The sequence below is a fragment of the Trichomycterus rosablanca genome, chromosome 27 (assembly GCF_030014385.1).
Source record: "Trichomycterus rosablanca isolate fTriRos1 chromosome 27, fTriRos1.hap1, whole genome shotgun sequence".
Lineage (NCBI taxonomy): Eukaryota > Metazoa > Chordata > Actinopteri > Siluriformes > Trichomycteridae > Trichomycterus > Trichomycterus rosablanca.
Window position 1 is genome coordinate 3,523,056 of NC_086014.1, and position 20,585 is coordinate 3,543,640.

Below are 20,585 nucleotides of genomic sequence, written 5' to 3' on the forward strand. Positions count from 1 at the left end.
TTTCATTAATGGAAAAGGTGATGAAACCCAGTGGTAAACACGTCTCTGTCCAAACTTTTTTAAAGTGTGTTGCAGGCATCAGATTCTAAATTTGATTAAATAAATGAAATTAATGACAATGCTGTTGAGCAGTGAAAATGTTGGAAATATTTTCTTTGTACTTTGACATTTAAATAAAGAGATAGATTCTTTATTTGTTGTATTTTACAAAATGTCCCAACTTTTCTGGCAGAGAAATAGGGGTTGTATTTTTTTTATTTTCCTTTTGCACATTAACACCATGCAACTATTCATGTAATGTAATATTTAAAACTAATGAGATTTACTTAATTCACTTGGTAACTCGCAATTACATTTAAATAATAATAATAATCTATCCTGGATGATGAGTAAGATTGTCCCATTGATTTATTAACTGTATAATAAAGTTGGAACCTTTAATTTGTTAATCGTTTTCATTTGGAACTACAGCGGGACTTTTATTCTACATTTTGTTGGAGTGTAAACAGCGGTACATGTTTCCGGCTTCACTGCGCTGTGGAACAAAACAGCAACATGTCTCTGGAGGATCCGTTTATCGTCGTTAAAGGGTAAATAAACAAACACACCATTATATTTAATAAATCTTTATTATCAGTGACGCTTTCTTAGTTATTCTCACTGTTAATGAGACAAATCATTTACAGTAGTGTTAGCTCGCTGCTAATCACTAGCACTGCCAGCAGGCACAGTTCTGATGGTGTGTGTGAGGGAGAGAGGAAGTGTACAGTGTGTGTGTGTTAGTAAAGTGTACAGTGTGTGTGTGTTAGTACAGTGTACAGTGTGTGTGTGTTAGTACAGTGTACAGTGTGTGTGTGAGGGAGAGAGGAAGTGTACAGTGTGTGTATGTTAGTAAAGTGTACAGTGTGTGTGTGTTAGTACAGTGTACAGTGTGTGTGTGTGTTAGTAAAGTGTACAGTGTGTGTGTGTTAGTAAAGTGTACAGTGTGTGTGTTAGTAAAGTGTACAGTGTGTGTGTGTTAGTAAAGTGTACAGTGTGTGTGTGTGTGAGGGAGAGAGGAAGTGTACAGTGTGTGTGTTAGTAAAGTGTACAGTGTGTGTGTGTTAGTAAAGTGTACAGTGTGTGTGTGTTAGTACAGTGTACAGTGTGTGTGTGTTAGTAAAGTGTACAGTGTGTGTGTTAGTACAGTGTACAGTGTGTGTGTGTGTTAGTACAGTGTACAGTGTGTGTGTGTTAGTAAAGTGTACAGTGTGTGTGTATGTTAGTAAAGTGTACAGTGTGTGTTAGTAAAGTGTACAGTGTGTGTGTGTTAGTAAAGTGTAGTGTGTGTTAGTAAAGTGTACAGTGTGTGTGTGTTAGTACAGTGTACAGTGTGTGTGTGTTAGTAAAGTGTACAGTGTGTGTGTGTTAGTAAAGTGTACAGTGTGTGTGTGTGTTAGTACAGTGTACAGTGTGTGTGTTAGTAAAGTGTACAGTGTGTGTGTGTTAGTAAAGTGTACAGTGTGTGTGTGTTAGTAAAGTGTACAGTGTGTGTGTGTTAGTAAAGTGTACAGTGTGTGTGTTAGTAAAGTGTACAGTGTGTGTGTTAGTAAAGTGTACAGTGTGTGTGTAAAGTGTACAGTGTGTGTGTGAGGGAGAGAGGAAGTGTACAGTGTGTGTGTGTTAGTAAAGTGTACAGTGTGTGTGTGTTAGTACAGTGTACAGTGTGTGTGTGTTAGTAAAGTGTACAGTGTGTGTGTTAGTACAGTGTACAGTGTGTGTGTTAGTAAAGTGTACAGTGTGTGTGTTAGTACAGTGTACAGTCTGTGTGTGTTAGTAAAGTGTACAGTGTGTGTGTTAGTACAGTGTACAGTGTGTGTGTGTTAGTACAGTGTGTGTGTTAGTACAGTGTACAGTGTGTGTGTATGTTAGTAAAGTGTACTGTGTGTGTGTGTTAGTAAAGTGTACAGTGTGTGTTAGTACAGTGTACAGTGTGTGTGTGTTAGTACAGTGTACAGTGTGTGTGTGTTAGTAAAGTGTACAGTGTGTGTGTATGTTAGTAAAGTGTACAGTGTGTGTGTGTTAGTACAGTGTACAGTGTGTGTGTTAGTAAAGTGTACAGTGTGTGTGTGTTAGTAAAGTGTACAGTATGTGTGTTAGTACAGTGTACAGTGTGTGTGTGTTAGTAAAGTGTACAGTGTGTGTGTTAGTACAGTGTACAGTGTGTGTGTGTTAGTACAGTGTACAGTGTGTGTGTGTGTTAGTACAGTGTACAGTGTGTGTGTGTTAGTAAAGTGTACAGTGTGTGTGTATGTTAGTAAAGTGTACTGTGTGTGTGTTAGTACAGTGTACAGTGTGTGTGTGTTAGTAAGGTGTACAGTGTGTGTGTATGTTAGTAAAGTGTACAGTGTGTGTGTATGTTAGTAAAGTGTACTGTGTGTGTGTGTTAGTAAAGTGTACAGTGTGTGTGTGTTAGTACAGTGTACAGTGTGTGTGTGTTAGTAAGGTGTACAGTGTGTGTGTATGTTAGTAAAGTGTACAGTGTGTGTGTGTTAGTAAAATGTACAGTGTGTGTGTGTTAGTACAGTGCACAGTGTGTGTGTGTGTTAGTACAGTGTACAGTGTGTGTGTTAGTACAGTGTACAGTGTGTGTGTGTTAGTAAAGTGTACAGTGTGTGTGTGTTCGTACAGTGTACAGTGTGTGTGTGTTAGTACAGTGTACAGTGTGTGTGTTAGTACAGTGTACAGTGTGTGTGTGTTAGTAAAGTGTACAGTGTGTGTGTGTTAGTACAGTGTACAGTGTGTGTGTTAGTACAGTGTACAGTGTGTGTGTGTTAGTAAAGTGTACAGTGTGTGTGTGTTAGTAAAGTGTACAGTGTGTGTGTTAGTACAGTGTGTGTGTGTGTGTGGTAGTAGTACAGTGTACAGTGTGTTTCTGGAATGTACAGTGTGTGTGTGTGTGTGGTAGTACAGTGTACACAGTGTGTGTCTGGAATGTACAGTGTACAGTGTGTGTGTGTGTGTGTGTGTTACGGTGTGTATGTTACAGTGTACATGTTATTGAAGTGTGTGTTTCTCAGTCAGTGAGGTGCAGAAGGCAGTACAGTGTGTGTGTGTGTGTGTGTGTGTGTGTGTGTACATGTTATTGAAGTGTGTTTCTCTGTCAGTGAGGTGCAGAAGGCAGTACAGTGTGTGTGTGTGTGTGTGTGTGTGTGTGTGTGTGTGTGTGTTACAGTGTGTGTGTGTGTGTGTGTACATGTTATTGAAGTGTGTTTCTCTGTCAGTGAGGTGCAGAAGGCAGTACAGTGTGTGTGTGTGTGTGTGTGTGTGTGTGTGTGTGTGTGTGTGTGTGTGTGTGTGTGTGTGTGTGTTACAGTGTGTGTGTGTGTGTGTGTGTACATGTTATTGAAGTGTGTTTCTCTGTCAGTGAGGTGCAGAAGGCAGTACAGTGTGTGTGTGTGTGTGTGTGTGTGTGTGTGTGTGTGTGTGTGTGTGTGTGTGTGTGTGTTACAGTGTGTGTGTGTGTGTGTGTGTGTGTACATGTTATTGAAGTGTGTTTCTCTGTCAGTGAGGTGCAGAAGGCAGTACAGTGTGTGTGTGTGTGTGTGTGTGTGTGTGTGTGTTACAGTGTGTGTGTGTGTGTGTGTGTGTGTGTGTACATGTTATTGAAGTGTGTTTCTCTGTCAGTGAGGTGCAGAAGGCAGTACAGTGTGTGTGTGTGTGTGTGTGTGTGTGTGTGTGTGTGTGTGTTACAGTGTGTGTGTGTGTGTGTGTGTGTGTGTGTGTGTACATGTTATTGAAGTGTGTGTTTCTCTGTCAGTGAGGTGCAGAAGGCAGTACAGTGTGTGTGTGTGTGTGTGTGTGTGTGTGTGTGTGTACATGTTATTGAAGTGTGTTTCTCTGTCAGTGAGGTGCAGAAGGCAGTACAGTGTGTGTGTGTGTGTGTGTGTGTGTGTGTGTTACAGTGTGTGTGTGTGTGTGTGTGTGTGTGTGTGTGTGTACATGTTATTGAAGTGTGTGTTTCTCTGTCAGTGAGGTGCAGAAGGCAGTACAGTGTGTGTGTGTGTGTGTGTGTGTGTGTGTGTGTGTACATGTTATTGAAGTGTGTTTCTCTGTCAGTGAGGTGCAGAAGGCAGTACAGTGTGTGTGTGTGTGTGTGTGTGTGTGTGTGTGTGTACATGTTATTGAAGTGTGTTTCTCTGTCAGTGAGGTGCAGAAGGCAGTACAGTGTGTGTGTGTGTGTGTGTGTGTGTGTGTGTACATGTTATTGAAGTGTGTGTTTCTCTGTCAGTGAGGTGCAGAAGGCAGTACAGCGTGGGCGGGGTTTGTGTGAGAGGTGGGCGGAGCTGCTACAGGAGGAGGAGCCAGTGAGCAGAGACGAACTTGAATGGAGTAAAAACGAACTTCGTAACTGTTTACGAGCCATCGAGTGGGACCTGGAGGACCTACAAGAGACCATCAGTATCCTTCTGACAGAGAGACGGAGAGACATGATGAGCGTGACCATGTGGTCAGCAGTGCTGGACACACATTAGTGCTTAGTCATGTGATTATAGAGAAATCTCTGTGTACATGATTCACTCAGTAATTACATTTGTCAGCTCTTCACTCTGCATTAAAGAAGAATTTATGAAACATATCGGAAATGTTTTTTAATTAAATATTAAATTTAGCAAACAAATAGAAAGTGTGCATGAAACAGCACCAAATCTGAATTACAGTTTGATGTGTGTGTGTAATTTTACCACGTGTGTGTATTTATTATTATTACATGCCATCGTGGATAGTGTTTCCTCTTTCTTTATTCTCAATGGCTCGCTTATTGTTTCTCTTATTGTACTGTATTCATCCATTTTATTGCTGGGCATCCTCTTCCTCTTTTACCTCCACATAACAGTGTTTTCCAATGAATTGGTTCTTCTCATATTGTGTCCAAAACAAAAGTGATTCAGTGCTAATGACGTCTCAGAACCAATAGAGATTTGTCTTATATAATTCAAAATATATATACAGTGTATCACAAAAGTGAGTACACCCCTCACATTTCTGCAAATATTTCATTATATCTTTTCATGGGACAACACTATAGACATGAAACTTGGATATAACTTAGAGTAGTCAGTGTACAGCTTGTATAGCAGTGTAGATTTACTGTCTTCTGAAAATAACTCAACACACAGCCATTAATGTCTAAATAGCTGGCAACATAAGTGAGTACACCCCACAGTGAACATGTCCAAATTGTGCCCAAATGTGTCGTTGTCCCTCCCTGGTGTCATGTGTCAAGGTCCCAGGTGTAAATGGGGAGCAGGGCTGTTAAATTTGGTGTTTTGGGTACAATTCTCTCATACTGGCCACTGGATATTCAACATGGCACCTCATGGCAAAGAACTCTCTGAGGATGTGAGAAATAGAATTGTTGCTCTCCACAAAGATGGCCTGGGCTATAAGAAGATTGCTAACACCATGAAACTGAGCTACAGCATGGTGGCCAAGGTCATACAGCGGTTTTCCAGGACAGGTTCCACTCGGAACAGGCTTCGCCAGGGTCGACCAAAGAAGTTGAGTCCACGTGTTCGGCGTCATATCCAGAGGTTGGCTTTAAAAAATAGACACATGAGTGCTGGCAGCATTGCTGCAGAGGTTGAAGACGTGGGAGGTCAGCCTGTCAGTGCTCAGACCATACGCCGCACACTGCATCAACTCGGTCTGCATGGTCGTCATCCCAGAAGGAAGCTGACGCACAAGAAAGCCCGCAAACAGTTTGCTGAAGACAAGCAGTCCAAGAACATGGATTACTGGAATGCCCTGTGGTCTGACGAGACCAAGATAAACTTGTTTGGCTCAGATGGTGTCCAGCATGTGTGGCGGCGCCCTGGTGAGAAGTACCAAGACAACTGTATCTTGCCTACAGTCAAGCATGGTGGTGGTAGCATCATGGTCTTGGGCTGCATGAGTGTTGCCGGCACTGGGGAGCTGCAGTTCATTGAGGGAAACATGAATTCCAACATGTACTGTGACATTCTGAAACAGAGCATGATCCCCTCCCTTCGAAAACTGGGCCTCATGGCAGTTTTCCAACAGGATAACGACCCCAAACACAACCTCCAAGATGACAACTGCCTTGCTGAGGAAGCTGAAGGTAAAGGTGATGGACTAAACTCAATTGAGCACCTGTGGCGCATCCTCAAGTGGGAGGTGGAGGAGTTCAAGGTGTCTAACATCCACCAGCTCCGTGATGTCATCATGGAGGAGTGGAAGAGGATTCCAGTAGCAACCTGTGCAGCTCTGGTGAATTCCATGCCCAGGAGGGTTAAGGCAGTGCTGGATAATAATGGTGGTCACACAAAATATTGACACTTTGGGCACAATTTGGACATGTTCACTGTGGGGTGTACTCACTTATGTTGCCAGCTATTTAGACATTAATGGCTGTGTGTTGAGTTATTTTCAGAAGACAGTAAATCTACACTGCTATACAAGTTGTACACTGACTACTCTAAGTTATATCCAAGTTTCATGTCTATAGTGTTGTCCCATGAAAAGATATAATAAAATATTTGCAGAAATGTGAGGGGTGTACTCACTTTTGTGATACACTGTATATATTTATTTTTTGCCCTTATTTAGATTAGTGTTTTAAGTCCTGTGTAATGGTTTACAGTCTATAGACTCTAGTGTGTGTGTGTGTGTGTGATCTTTGACTGTGCGAGGCATTGTGCAGTCAAACCCTGGGAAGTTTCGTTTGGGTGAGAATGAACTGCAGGAGAGGAGAGAGTTTGTCGAGCAAACGCGAGCTGCAGTCGAGGTAAACATGCTTTCAGAATGTATTTGTGACCTTATATAGCATGCAAACACACATTCACGAGCCCCCCATAGATGTAATAACTTTGTGTGTGTGTGTGTGTGTGTGTGTGTGTGTGTGTGTAGGAGATGAAGCAGCAGCTCTCTAGTCCCTCAGCTGTTGCTCAGGCAGAGAAGAAGAACAGACAGGTATGTAACACTAATTCTGCTTAATAGATTTTAATATACATGCCATCAATCTGTGTTTAAACCCCGGGGAGTTTTTTAATTGCATATTAATATTTTACCACCGCTTTATCCTGGTCAGGGTCACTGTGAATCCGATTTCTCTGGAATCACTGGGTGCAATGCAGTAATACACCCCAGACAGAATGCAAATTAGCCCCTCCAACCCCCTTTTTCCAGACTTAGACAACTATGTCTGTTTTGTATGTGGAAGCCCATCCACCGATAGCACAGCTGGGAATTCAAACATTTACATTACATTTACATTTTCGGCATTTAGCAGACGCTTTTATCCAAAGCGACTTACAGGTATGATTGAACACAATTTTGAGCAGTTGAGGGTTAAGGGCCTTGTAGTGTAGTTTGGTGCCACTTTAGGAGAGTTAATGGTTATTATTATTGTTTCTATTATTTATAGTTGTTTCCAGTTCCTAGTCGTGTCCAATCAAGTTGTGTCTCCTCTGACACTCGTGCAGTTGTTGACCACGTACAATCACCGTACGGTCACCCTGACCAGACAGCAGAGGTCACATTTCTGCAGTGCTAATGAGAAGAAACCTGTTGACCCTTACTTTCTAAGACACAGCCATTTGTGACAGTCAAACTCAAACGCTTGAGTTGTCCGTGGTGGTGGGCTTGCACATCCACCCAAGCAGAGTTTTTTGATGTTGATTATTTAGAAAGAAATAAGAGATGTGAATGACAAAACAAACAAACAAAAAATATCCTTAAATTGGGATTTTAATGAAATAAATAAGTTATAGTACATTTGTGTGCAATGCACATTTGATTGTGTGTGTTTAAATGTAGGCTTTAATGGAAACACAGCGGTATGGAGGTTTGGAACCTCATCTGGTGTCAACAAACTCCAGGTACATCCAGGAGCAACAGGAGCAGCAGCAGGTACGCACATATAACATTGATGTTTCATTTAGATGTGTACAGAAGCAGGATGGGTGTAAAATGCAACAAAACACATTAATTGTTGGGTATGTGTGTGTGTGTGTGTAGCTGATAATGCAGGAACAGGACGAGCATTTGGAGCTGGTTTCAGGAAGCATCCGTGTTCTGAAAGACATGAGCGGCAGAATCGGAGACGAACTGGACGAACAGGCCGTGTAAGCAGAACAGAAATTTCTAGCCTTTAAATTGTCATCTGGGCCAAAAGTGACAGTTAATACATGCCAGGCTTTGCCAGACCTGTTGTGAAACCACTGGCTTCTTCGAGGGCATTAAAGCGAGCAGAAGAGATGCAGGCAGCATTTTTACAAGTCTGAGACAGGGAAGCGGTTTTGTCAGACATGCACAGACTTGTGTGTGTACATAACTGTTGCTCTTCTTAGAATTCTTCTTTAAAGGAACTAATTGGTGTGTGTGTGTGTGCGTGCGTGCATGCGTGTGTGTGTGTGTGTAGGATGTTGGAGGAGTTTAATGAGGAGATGGAGCAGACGGGTTCTAGAATGGATTCAGTGCTAAAGAAACTGGAGAAAGTTTCACACATGACCAGCAGTGAGTACAAACCTCCACCACTCATCCTACTGCGTATACCCAACACACACACACACACATTTGGCCAGTGTCCCATTTTTTGGCTGTTAAGGTACTACAGTAGGCTCATGCGCTTGCACTGCCAGTGTGAACCGCTACTCAGGTGCTGTTGAACCATGACCTGGGAAGCGTTTCTCCTGGACCATCCCCTGGATTTAATATCTAAACTGTGGTTCAAGCTTGAACAAATGTCAGGAATTCATTCACAAATTCCCACAGACATACATAAAAATCTGTGGCTTTTGTTATAGCTGAAAAGATCACATAGAGGTCAGACAAATTCGGCCATGTCCGAGTGTGGCAAGTTTGAATGGGGTTACACCTCAGCGCTGCTGCAAAAATGGATCCATAATGATTTGGCCCCTATCAGAGTCACTTAGGTCTTAATGTCTGATCATTGTAATGCACAATTTTAGCTGCTGCTCCTGATGTTTTAGCTCGTTTGATTAACTCTGCCTCTGTGAGAGAACTTGTTTTACTCTTTCTGGTTCTGTTAAGCTCCTTGTCGTCCACAGGGTGGCAGTGTTGCTTTAACCACAGCACAACTAACAAACCCTAATGCAGAAATAAAGACACTCGTTTTACCTATTAATGATTAAGTATTAGCACATTAATTAAAACCTATTTAATTAAAACCCACTCGATGATATAGTTCTGTAACACACTGTAACTGTAACACTCTTCTGATTCCAAAAGCTACACTATATGAACAAAAGTATTGGGACACCCTTTCTAATTATTGAATTACAAATTAATTATATAAAGAAAATTATATGCTTCCCATAATTAAATGGGCCCAAATACCCATAGACATACTTCAAAGTCTTGTGAGAAGTCTTTTCAAAAAAGTGGCTGTTATTATGGCTGAAAAGATCACATAGAAGCATTTGTTTTTGAAACGTTATGTTCAACAATCTCATGGTCAGGTGTCCAAATAATTTTGGTCATATAGTGTATCAGGATCTAAAGAGTGTGGTTTAGCAGGTTTTATTTATAAACTGCTGTTGTTTCTTCCTTCAGACTTTTATAAACTGTTTTCACTCTCACTGCAATCATCCAGACGTGAGAGTCTCTGTGTCGAACTGTATCACTAATAGTGTGTGTGTGTGTGTGTGTGTGTGTGTGTGTGTGTGTGTGTGTGTGTGTGTGTGTGTGTGTGTGTTTAGGCAGGAGGCAGTGGTGCGCTATAGGTGTTCTCGTCGTCATCCTCATCGTAGTCATCATCCTTTTATCCGCCCTGTGAGAGTGACGCATCCACGTGGCCAAGAAGTGATGGAAGAAACAAGCACGTCTCCTCTTCCCTCCGTCCAGCAGTCTGCAATCTCTGTTTTTAATGGAGTTTGTTTTCTATTTTCGGTCAGCTTACGTGACTGAGGGACTGAGGGAGATTTTAGTGTGTATTATATTTTTATAAGTGTACAGTATCCAGCGCAGTAGAACTATTGGAACACAGCCAAACTGAACACGGCCTGCGAGGCATGTACTGATTTCACATTTTTGCACATCATGACGGTTTATTATACAAACTCTATATTTTATTGATGGTTAGCGACTGTCTTGTTCTAAATGATATTGTTATTAAAAGAAGATGTATAAATACATATGTGGGTCATTGCTGCATTTTTGTCTTATTTGTCTTTGAAATATGTAGTAAAAATATGATGTATTATTTTATACATATTATTTAAAACATATTACGTATATGATTATTTTATAATAATCTGCCTTTTACGAATACATATTTGATATATGAAAATAACGTTTATTTTAGGTGTTTATGAAATGAAAATGTCAGGTGCTTTGACTGTTTGACCACTTACAGTGGCCAGATGTTTGTCACACTTTAATTCGGTGTAAAACAAACTAAGAAAACATTAAATTCAAGTAAAAAAAAATCTTTAATCATTTATTAAAGGAAGAAATCTGCTCAACACCAACTGTGTTAAACTGTAACTGCTGCCTTAGTTACTTAATTGAATTGAATTTTTTATATACACTGTATGGACAAAAGTCAGGGGTGTAACTACCGGGGGCGTGGTGGGGCAGGTGCACTGGGGCCCATGGCAGGAAGGGGGCCCTCCACGACATGAACTAAACCCCCCCCCCCCCACCTCCCCTCCCACTCGCCAGGTCGTTATTATTATATTACAATACTTTCGTTAAGTAAAATATTAAAAGCGAGTGAGTACCTTTAATTCATTCTGATCAGCTTATGCTCACGCCACTTACAGGCGGCACGGTGGCTAAGTGAGTAGCACTGTCGCCTCACAGCAAGAAGGTCCTGGGTTCGATCCCCAGGTGGGGCGGTCCGGGTCCTTTCTGTGTGGAGTTTGCATGTTCTCCCGTGTCTGCGTGGGTTTACTCCGGGTGCTCCGGTTTCCTCCCACAGTCCAAAGACGTGCAGTCAGGTGAATTGGAGACACGAAATTGTCCATGACTGTGTTCGATATAACCCTGTGAACTGATGAATCTTGTGTAATGAGTAACTACCGTTCCTGTCATGAATGTAACCAAAGTGTAAAACATGACGTTAAAATCCTAATAAACAAACAAACAAACAAACGCCACTGACAAAAGTATTGAGATGTCGATTGCTTACAGGTGTAATAAATCCGTCACGTAAAGGAAATAACATGCTTTCAATTTTGCAGCAACAGTTTAGAGAAAGAAATTTCCTGCTGTTCCAGCATGACTGTACCTCAGCGCACAAAGCAAGCTTTGTAAAGCCCCACTGGTTTTAATAATTTATAATCAGAACTGTATCTTCGTTTTGAAACGCTGCTAGGAAAATCGACCAGATCCCCAGCGTGTAGTTGCGCTTGTGTGTGCAGTAGGAAAATGCAGACGGTCCCTTGGCTCAGTGTGACGGTTGTTGAATGTAGAGAAGCTGGCGACGCTGCAAAGCGCCTCGGTTCGGTCAAACAGCGGTTTATTTTATAATTCGCTCGGTTCGGAGAGTAGCTCTGGGATTAAATCGTACTGGATTATAATTAGAAGAGGATTAAAGGTAAGATAGATGGATGTTTTTGTACATTAAGGCGTTTTGGTGCGGCGCGCTGCGGTTGTGTTGGTGTAGCTGCTGGTGGCCTCGCTGTACAGTCACTGGTACATCGGTGGTGGTGGTACTGTACCGCTGCGATGGCATCACGATTACAGACAGACAGACAGACAGACAGACAGACAGACAGGACGACCTGGCCGGGCTCTGATCGGGTCTGTTATACTGAATCATGGCACCGTCTCTGATGCTGCTGCCCGCTGACGTTTGGTTGAATGAAACCGCGGTGGTTCGAGCACTAGACTGGCACTCTGGTGGGCAGCTTTGTTCTCCTGGCATGGATGATCATGTACTGACTTTGGCCTGGTGCTGGAATGATCTGCAGATAGATGGGGTTTGATCTTGAACGCCGGGTTATACTCGATCATGGCATACAGAGCAGGTGTGGGCACTGCCACCTTTATGCAGTTCAGTTCAGTGCATGTTGGCTGTACAGCTGATTCTATATGTCAAATCTATACCAGTAATATTACTGCATAATATTTATCACGGTTGATATTATAACCAGTTCGTACAGGAGGTCTGGGTTGCAGTGGGTCAGGACCCCATGTTGGGAATTGATTACAAGGCTTAAATACACCCTGGACAGGGTGCCAATCATCTGCAGAGCAACACTGGCACATTTGTCTAAATCGACGTGAACAGTACAATGAAATGCTTTTTGCATGTATCCCTGTTTGTTTTAAAGCAGGGGTCAGAGCACAGGGTCAGAAAGGGTTAAGGGCCTTGCTCAAGGGCCCAACAGTGGCTGCATAGCAGAGCCTGGATTTCAAAGTTGTACCACTGTCACCCACTGGTGATCAAACTCAGTGCAACTTGGTGGTGGCGGTGTGGCTGTGTGGTGTGACCTGAACCAGCAACCTTCTCATTATTAGTCCATAACCTTAACAACTGAGGTCTATAATATCACCGACCAAGGTGGGCTTCCGTGCCGAGCTGTGCGGCTGAACTAGCTGCCAAAAACAAGCCAAACACTCACAGACACTGACAGGTCAGAAGGTCCCGGGTTGCAGGTGCCAGTCCATCGCAGGTCATCACACACACCCACCCATTTACTCACTCACTTACTCGATCTAGTGTATTGTATAAACACAAGCAGCATGAGCATGAGTTTGGTGGACATCCCATTCCAAAACCAAACCATTAACAGGGAGTTACCCACCCCTTTGCAGCAATAACAGCCTCCACTCCATTGGGAACGTTTTCCAGTCATATGAGAGTGTCTAAGATGGCCTGGCTCACAGTTGCACAATTGACATTCCGATTCAGCTGGGTTAAGATTAGGGCTCAGGGAGGGTCATGACTGGCTATTTCGATCAGCTGTGTTAGAGCAGGGAAAACCAAAAACATTTCAGAGTAACCTCAGGCTGCAGTCGTTGTGATGGTGCCTGGTCTGTTTCCGCTGTACAGCATGCAAATAACGTAGCAAGTCGGGTAGTGTGTGCCAGCGGTCCGCAGATTTGTGAGGTTTGCACTGGGTTTCACAGAATCCAACCTGTCGTCCCATATTAGGAGTTTCTAAACAAACCTGCTTGAGTTTTGGAGCATTTTGGGTGCCAGTAATCATCATTACACTTGTTATTTTCCTAAAGTTCATTTACTGTAATTATAGTAGATTATATTATCGTGAGCTGGTGTGGCTGGTAATGATAAGAGCCACGCTGAGTTCCCGGGGTTTGTATTCTGTATTCTGGGCTGGGCTCACTTATACAAAAGGTGCTAGGTGGCATTAGGTGAACCCAGCCCTTTGGGAGGTGGGATAAGGGACTCCTAGGTCTGGATAAATAAAAGGGTTGTGCCAGGAAGGGCGTCAGGTGTAAAACCGTGCCAAATCAAATATGTGGATGAACGACCTGCTGTGGCGACGCCTGACAGGAGCAGCCGAAAGAAATAATGAATTTATTCATATCATATGATATTATTATTTTTTAAAAACACTGTTTCAGCTTGAAATTAAGCTAATTAACCTTAATAACGTATTTTTTATTATACAGTTTTAATTCCAGACTGGGTAGAAGTACTGAAATGTATTTTTGCCTTGTTGTTCACAAAGCAGCCATTGAGTCCTAAAACAGTCAGACTTGTGGACAATGTACAGTGGAGGAAAACAATCATTCAACCACTTTTGTTTTCAGTATGGCGGCACGATGGCTCGGTGGGTAGCGCTGTCGAGTTTGCATGTTCTCCCCGTGTCTGCGTGGGTTTCCTCCGGGAGCTCCGGTTTCCTCCCGCAGTCCAAAAACATGCAGTCAGGTTAATTGGAGACACTGTCTGCCCTATGATGGACTGGCACCCCTTCTAGGGTGTTACTGTGTGCCTTGTGCCCATTGAAAAGCTGGGATAGGCTCCAGTGACCCTAATTGGATAAGCGGTTAAGAAAGTGACCCACGTCACAATTACACATTTTTAGGAGCCAGTTAAATCGATTTTGGCTTTTCGTTTGTGGTGGTTTCATCATTGTTATGTCGGAAACAGTGTTCTGGTTGAAGAGCTTTATTTCTCCTCATATATGTCGTGGTACTTTGTGCCGTTTATGTTTTCTACGATGATGGTTAATGCTTTATGTATTGTTTGTTTTGTGGAGAAGCGGCCCCACACGTTCTGTGGCTAAGTTTATATTTTGGCAGCTCTTTCTTAAACACAACGAGCCGATTTCTGTTCGTTTCATCTTGACGGTTCAGATTTTTCTTAATGCGTGAGTACAAATTTCATTGCTGTAAAACTGTTACTACTGCTGCTTTCAGGTCATCCCTCTAGTGACTGCTAGGTTCTGTCGTGTGTTGCTTATTTTTTTGAGCATAATGAACAATCTTGTGGTTGCATGATGTTTCTGCTCAGTGTTTTTTGTTGTGGTTTGAGTTGTATAAACAGTTGAAGCTTTGCAGCTTTGTTCCTTAATCTGCCGTGTGTCGACACACACAAAAATTTGGTTTCATTCATCGTTTTTTCTTTAGTTTATCCAGTATATCCAGTTTTTCTGGAACCGGTGGACGCTGTGCAGTAACACACCCCAGACAGGACGCCAATCCATCGCGGGGGGCCTCGGCCATCCTGCCCCCTCAGACATAGCCAGTCGTGTGTGTATGCAGATGCTTGACAACACTGCTGGGGGATTCGAATCCTGGATCCCAGCGTAAGTGGGCTGAGTAGCCCAATTATAGAATTTGTGTTAGTTACCAATTACCTGCAGCTCACTTAAACGTCGTATTAAAAAATCATTCAAAAACACCATTCCATTTTATAACTGGTACCTTTATAACTGGTGCTTCAGTCTTAATGCAATATAGTCGTGAATTTAACCACAGTGCGAGCAGCTAAATAGATAAACAACCCAATAAATGGGCAAAAGTATGTGGATACCTGAATGTGAGCTTGTAGGACATTGCATTTTAAAACGATGGGTATGAATCGGCCCTTGTTTTGACACCATGCCAGCCTCCACTCCTCTGGTAGGTGTTTTTACAAGGTTTTGGATTGTGTCTGTGAAAATGATTAGCTATCAGTCAGTCAAACGTTCAGGTACTGATGTTGGACCAGACGGCCTGGCTTGCAATCAAGGTTTCAAAAGCACCCCAAATTTATTTGATGTAATTAGTTTTATACGTTAATAACGTGTGTGGGGCTGAAACATCTAAAGTTGGACATCTAGTAGTTGGACAGTGATTTTAAAATAATGATTAAATAAAACAGTAAGTGCTTCTTCTGTAAATCTCAGTGTATGTTCCTTTCTGTGTAAAGTGTTGATTTTCTGCATTTTTGTTTACTGTCAAGTAATCAATATTTTAGCAGGAGCGTGATCAGTAACACAAGCCTTCCTTCATTAGCTTCTCACGGCGTAACGTTACACCGAGTTTGTTCTGACTGCTTTCACCATGGACTATTCTGAGATCGTTTCCTGAGATTGTGTTTTAGCGTGTACTGATGTTAAAGTCACTACAGTCTCGGAAGGATTTAACCATTTCACTTTTGGCTTTGCTATTTAATGAACTTTAATACACTTTGCGCAGGAGCATTTATTTTGGTCGCCATGTATTAAAATCGACTTGACGGCACTTAACAGTAATTTACCAGGCAAAAAAGGGCCAAACCCAAAACTGCAGCAGTTGGTTAAGAAAAAGAAAACAAGCCAGAGGATATTCTGGCAAAATTTGAACACCCAGACGTGTAAGTTAACATGTAAGTTTTATATAAAACACGTCAGTTTTAAATAAAACATCTAAAGTTTAGGAAGATTGTTTAAAAAAGAGTTTTTAATGTTTCCAAAATTTCCCCCCTCCAGCACTTTACTGCAGCGATGAGCACTGACTAGCACTTGGTAAACAGAACTAATTTTCTGACCAATGATTTGTTGTTAGGGCCATAAAAATGGCACCTAATTTCATTATGACAGACGTTGTTCATAAAACCACTAATCATCCCCAGACAGGTGTGCCATACATTATTTGTTGTTCTTAATTTGTTCTCAGTGAAAAAGAGATAAAGCTTGAAAATTTGAAATACTTTAGTTAATAAAACATCTGTATATGCGCACATGAGATCTTTAGCTCAAATAGTGAAATGTAAGATTGTTTTTTCCATAGGATTTGAATAGAATAGAAAAAAATAGAATAAAATTTTTATTGTTTTTATAATCTATAATAATCTAATAATCGTAAGTACATGTGTGGTTATAATAATTTGTGTAGATCTCTTAGATTATTTTATTTTGTGGATTTGCTTTGTATCCTTTTTTAATTATATTTTTAAGACTCACAAAGAGCAAATCAGGTTTAAATGTGTTTTGGTGAAGAAAAAAAACACGACCTCCATCATATTTCTCATACTGTTTAATACCAGTGGTACAGTAGTAGCCTAGTGGTTAAAGTACTGGACTAGTAAGCAGAGGGTGGTCAGGATGCCACTGTTGGGCCCTTGAGCAAGGACCTTAACCCTCAATTGCTTAGATTGTAAGTCGCTTTGGATAAAAGCATCTGCTAAATGCTGAAAATGTAAATGTAAATACCAATACCAAGCCCAGACTCATTCTAATTGAACAGACCAATTAGAATCTGGACTTGCCTAACATACTAGTTATATACATATAAGTAGTGGAACGTTCTTACATTATTTAAGTAATGCACTAAAATATAAAAGTAATATTTACTCATATATTATTTACTCAGATTGTTTCAACAGAAATACATTGCAGGTTAACAGTGTATGAATTACAGGGGGCGGTTCATGTACATGCTTGTGTACTGGGGTGCATCAGATGCAAATGTATGTAAATTAGAACCGAGGGTGACTACCGTGATGAATCGATTCATGAACTGCGTTGAGATCTCATGAGGAATCGTTCAGGTGGAATCGTTCATGAGGAATCGTTCATGTTGTGTGGAATCGTTCATGAAGAATCGTTTATGAGGAATCGTTCTCGTTTAATCGTACATGAGGAATCGTTCATGTTGTGTGGAATTGTTCATGAGGAATCGTTCATGTGGAATCGTTTATGAGGAATCGTTCATTTTGTGTGGAATCGTTTATGAGGAATCGTTCATGTTGTGTGGAATTGTTCATGAGGAATCGTTCATGTTGTGTGGAATTGTTCATGAGGAATCGTTCATGAGGAATCGTTCATGTTGTGTTGAAATCGTTCATGAAGAATCGTTTATGAGGAATCGTTCATGTTGTGTGGAATTGTTCATGAGGAATCGTTCATGTTGTGTGGAATCGTTCATGAGGAATTGTTTATGAGGACTCGTTCATGTTGTGTGGAATCGTTCATGAAGAATCGTTTATGAGGAATCGTTCATGTTGTGTGGAATCGTTCATGAAGAATCGTTTATGAGGAATCGTTCATGTCAGGCTAGCGCATCTTCAGCCTGTTTACCTTTTGTCACATTGTAATGAAATCTCAGTATCTCGGTACTGTAATCATTTTTGTTGACTCTTGGCAGCTGAGAGTTTTGGCTGAACACATTTGCAGATAAAGACCGTGTTGTGTTGGAGTATTCTCATTACACGCTGTAACAGCAGAGCTCTTTATGTTCTCCGCCTATACAAATACACCAGCAGTCACGCTTCAGTGCCCAGCACCACAGAGACATGAGTGTGTGTGTGGGTGTGTGTGTGTGTGTGTGTGTGTGTGTGGGGGGGTGTGGGTGTGTGTGTGTGGGGGTGTGGGGGTGTGGGTGTGTGGGTGTGGGTGTGGGTTATATATATTTTGTGTTTATTAGCACACAGTCGTGTTTACACACCTTTAAATTTGAGGTCTTTTTATCAAGTAAAAGTATGTTGCAGCAATAAGTGTGTAAGTAAAATTAGTGTGTGTGTGTGTGTGTGTTATACACTGATCAGCCATAACATTAAAACCACCTCCTTGTTTCTACACACACTGTCCATTTTATCAGCTCCACTTACCATATAGAAGCACTTTGTAGTTCTACAATTACTGACTGTAGTCCATCTGTTTCTCTGCATGCTTTGTTAGCCCCCTTTCACCCTGTTCTTTAATGGTCAGGACCCCCACAGGACCACCACAGAGCAGGTATTATTTAGGTGGTGGATGATTCTCAGCACTGCAATAACACTGACATGGTGGTGGTGTGTTAGTGTGTGTTGTGCTGGTATGAGTGGATCCGACTCAGCAGCACACAAACAAACCAACCCACTGAATCAATGTGCGATCAATGCTGGTAATTACATTTACTATCACATTTCTGACACGCGATCTTGAAGAAACCGGGGCGGCTCGGTGGGTAGCACTGTCGCCTCACAGCAAGAAGGTCCTGGGTTTGAATCCCAGCTGGAGCGGTCCGGGTTCTTTCTGTACAGAGTTTACATGTTCTCCCCGTGCCTGTGTGGGTTTCCCTTGGGAGATCCAGTTTCCTCCCACAGTCCAATAACATGACGTTATAATCCAAAATAAATAAATCATTAAAAAAAAGAAGTGATACTCGTGAATTACACTTTATTTTTAGCTGTTGATAAGAATTTGTACTTTTTCACACCTTTAAAATTCACTTTAATAGAAAGTTCACGTTCTCCCGGCCTGGCGGCTCACATTGACCCGGCAGTTTGGCGCTGGGCTGTGAGCTGAATACCATTTTAATGTCGATATTTTAAAAGCACATGATTTGATTAAGCCTCCAGTGAGCTGCCTCCAGGGGCTTGAGTCATTTCCAGGGCTAAAAGCCTACAAGTGCTTCTCACTCTGTCGAGTCTGGGCTTTAGATGAATCCGTTATGGGATTTTTTTTGTACTTCATTCCTCTGATGAATTCTCAGGGAAGCGAGCTATTGATCAGGAGAAGATGTTAAGTTACGAGTCTGATCGTCTTTGCCGTTGCTCTTTGAAAACAAGCCCACCATTCTTTTCATGTGAGTAAATGATGGATTAAACATTTCTGTTGTTTAAAATCATTTTGAAGGCGTTTGATATTATTGTGGGTGTTTTTTGAAGCTCCTGTCACCTCGTTCAGGCGCTTTTGGACGACATCAGTAAGCTTCTTGCATTGCGGTTGGATTTTTGATCAGTTTTGATTTGTGTTTTTAGTCTTTGTGTTCTCAAGCTTTAAGCTGCCAGTGTTGGCGCGGTACGTCAGCCTTCACGCCAGTAGCAGTCTAAAGCTTGGTTGACTATGGGTAACATTTGGTCCTCTGGCCTTCTTTCACCCTGTTCTTCAATGGTCAGGACCCCCACAGGACCACCACAGAGCAGGTATTATTTATGTGGTGGATCATGCTCAGTACTGCACGATGCTGGCTACGGGGCGCTGTTGGCTGGATATATTTTTGGTTGGTGGACTATTCTCAGTCCAGCAGTGACCACACCACCACCATGTCAGTGTCACTGCAGTGCTGAGAATGATCCACTACCTAAATAATACCTGCTCTGTGGTGGTCCTGTGGGGGTCCTGACCATTGAAGAACAGCATGAAAGGGGGGTAACAAAGCATGCAGAGAAACAGATGGACTACAGTCAGTAATTGTAGAACTACAAAGTGCTTCTATATGGTAAGTGGAGCTGATAACATGCTTTACAATATCCCTAGAATAGAATAGAACAAAGATGCAAATTTGTATAGCTTTTTAAGGCATTTTATAATTACTTGGGTTACAATCCTTTGGCGGATGCTCTAATCCAGAACGGTTTACACTACTGCTTGTGGACATTTGCATTCGGTCGTTATTTAAGTCTAAAGTTTGTTACTTGCAAGTGGACACACGGTGAGTTTATGCTCCGTCAGTGTGACGCTCAGGGACCTTGTTCAGGCAGGCCGATCAGGTGATCAGGTTTTATCAGTGACGTCAATCAATTTCGGACTTTCTTTATCACCGAATCTAAACCTGTGAGACGTTTGTTAAATCTGTGGTATTTTAGGAGACGCTTTTATCCAAAGCGACTTACAATTATGACTTAATACAGTTTGAGCAGCAGTGGGGCTTGAACCGGCAACCTTCTGATTACTACTCGAGTGGCTTTGTGGTGTGGCTGTTTATTGATGTGAATGCGAGTGGGTTTTCTCTAACTTAGTTCTCCTCTGCTTCTCCCCCTCAGCGTCCCTGCACCAGCATGGACCGTCCAGTGTGGGCGGGCGTGTCTCTCACGACTGACGGGCAGTAAGGATGGGCCGCATCCAGGAAGAGCCTCATTAGGTGAAGCAGACCATTAAGCCAAGGACTCCCACAGGTCTCGAACCATGAGACTTAACCCGTCGTGATCTCTCCTCGTACGCGATCGCTTCAGCATGGCCTCCATTCATTGGAAGCTGTCGTCCCAGAAGCTGGGCTTCTTCCTGGTGAGCTTTGGCTTCATTTGGGGAATGATGCTGCTGCACTTCACCATCCAGCAGAGGACGATGCACGAGAGCAGCGCCCAGCTGCGCATGCAGATCCTGGACCTGAGCAAGCGCTACATCAAAGCTCTGGCCGAGGAGAACCAGGGGGTGATGGATGGACCTTACGTGGGGACCATGACTGCGTACGGTGAG

The 20,585-nt window shown here is 42.2% G+C and overlaps 2 protein-coding genes across 2 annotated transcripts in view; both read left to right on the top strand.

The window, feature by feature from the left end:
* The first annotated feature begins 529 nt into the window (after positions 1–529).
* LOC134304101 (syntaxin-10-like) lies at positions 530–10,157 on the top strand. The gene is made up of 8 exons (XM_062989660.1): positions 530–590; positions 4,271–4,440; positions 6,693–6,787; positions 6,910–6,972; positions 7,819–7,911; positions 8,020–8,126; positions 8,423–8,517; positions 9,723–10,157. The coding sequence occupies exons 1-8, from the start codon at positions 556–558 to the stop codon at positions 9,797–9,799; spliced, it is 735 nt and encodes a 244-aa protein (XP_062845730.1). The 5' UTR covers positions 530–555; the 3' UTR covers positions 9,800–10,157.
* Positions 10,158–20,228: 10,071 nt separating this feature from the next.
* Positions 20,229–20,585, top strand: part of mgat5 (alpha-1,6-mannosylglycoprotein 6-beta-N-acetylglucosaminyltransferase) — a 39,133-nt gene continuing 38,776 nt past the window's right edge. The window contains exon 1 of the mRNA XM_062989470.1: positions 20,229–20,580. Within this exon, the coding sequence (XP_062845540.1) occupies positions 20,343–20,580 (238 nt within the window). The 5' untranslated portion in view covers positions 20,229–20,342. The remainder of the gene's footprint in view (positions 20,581–20,585) is intronic.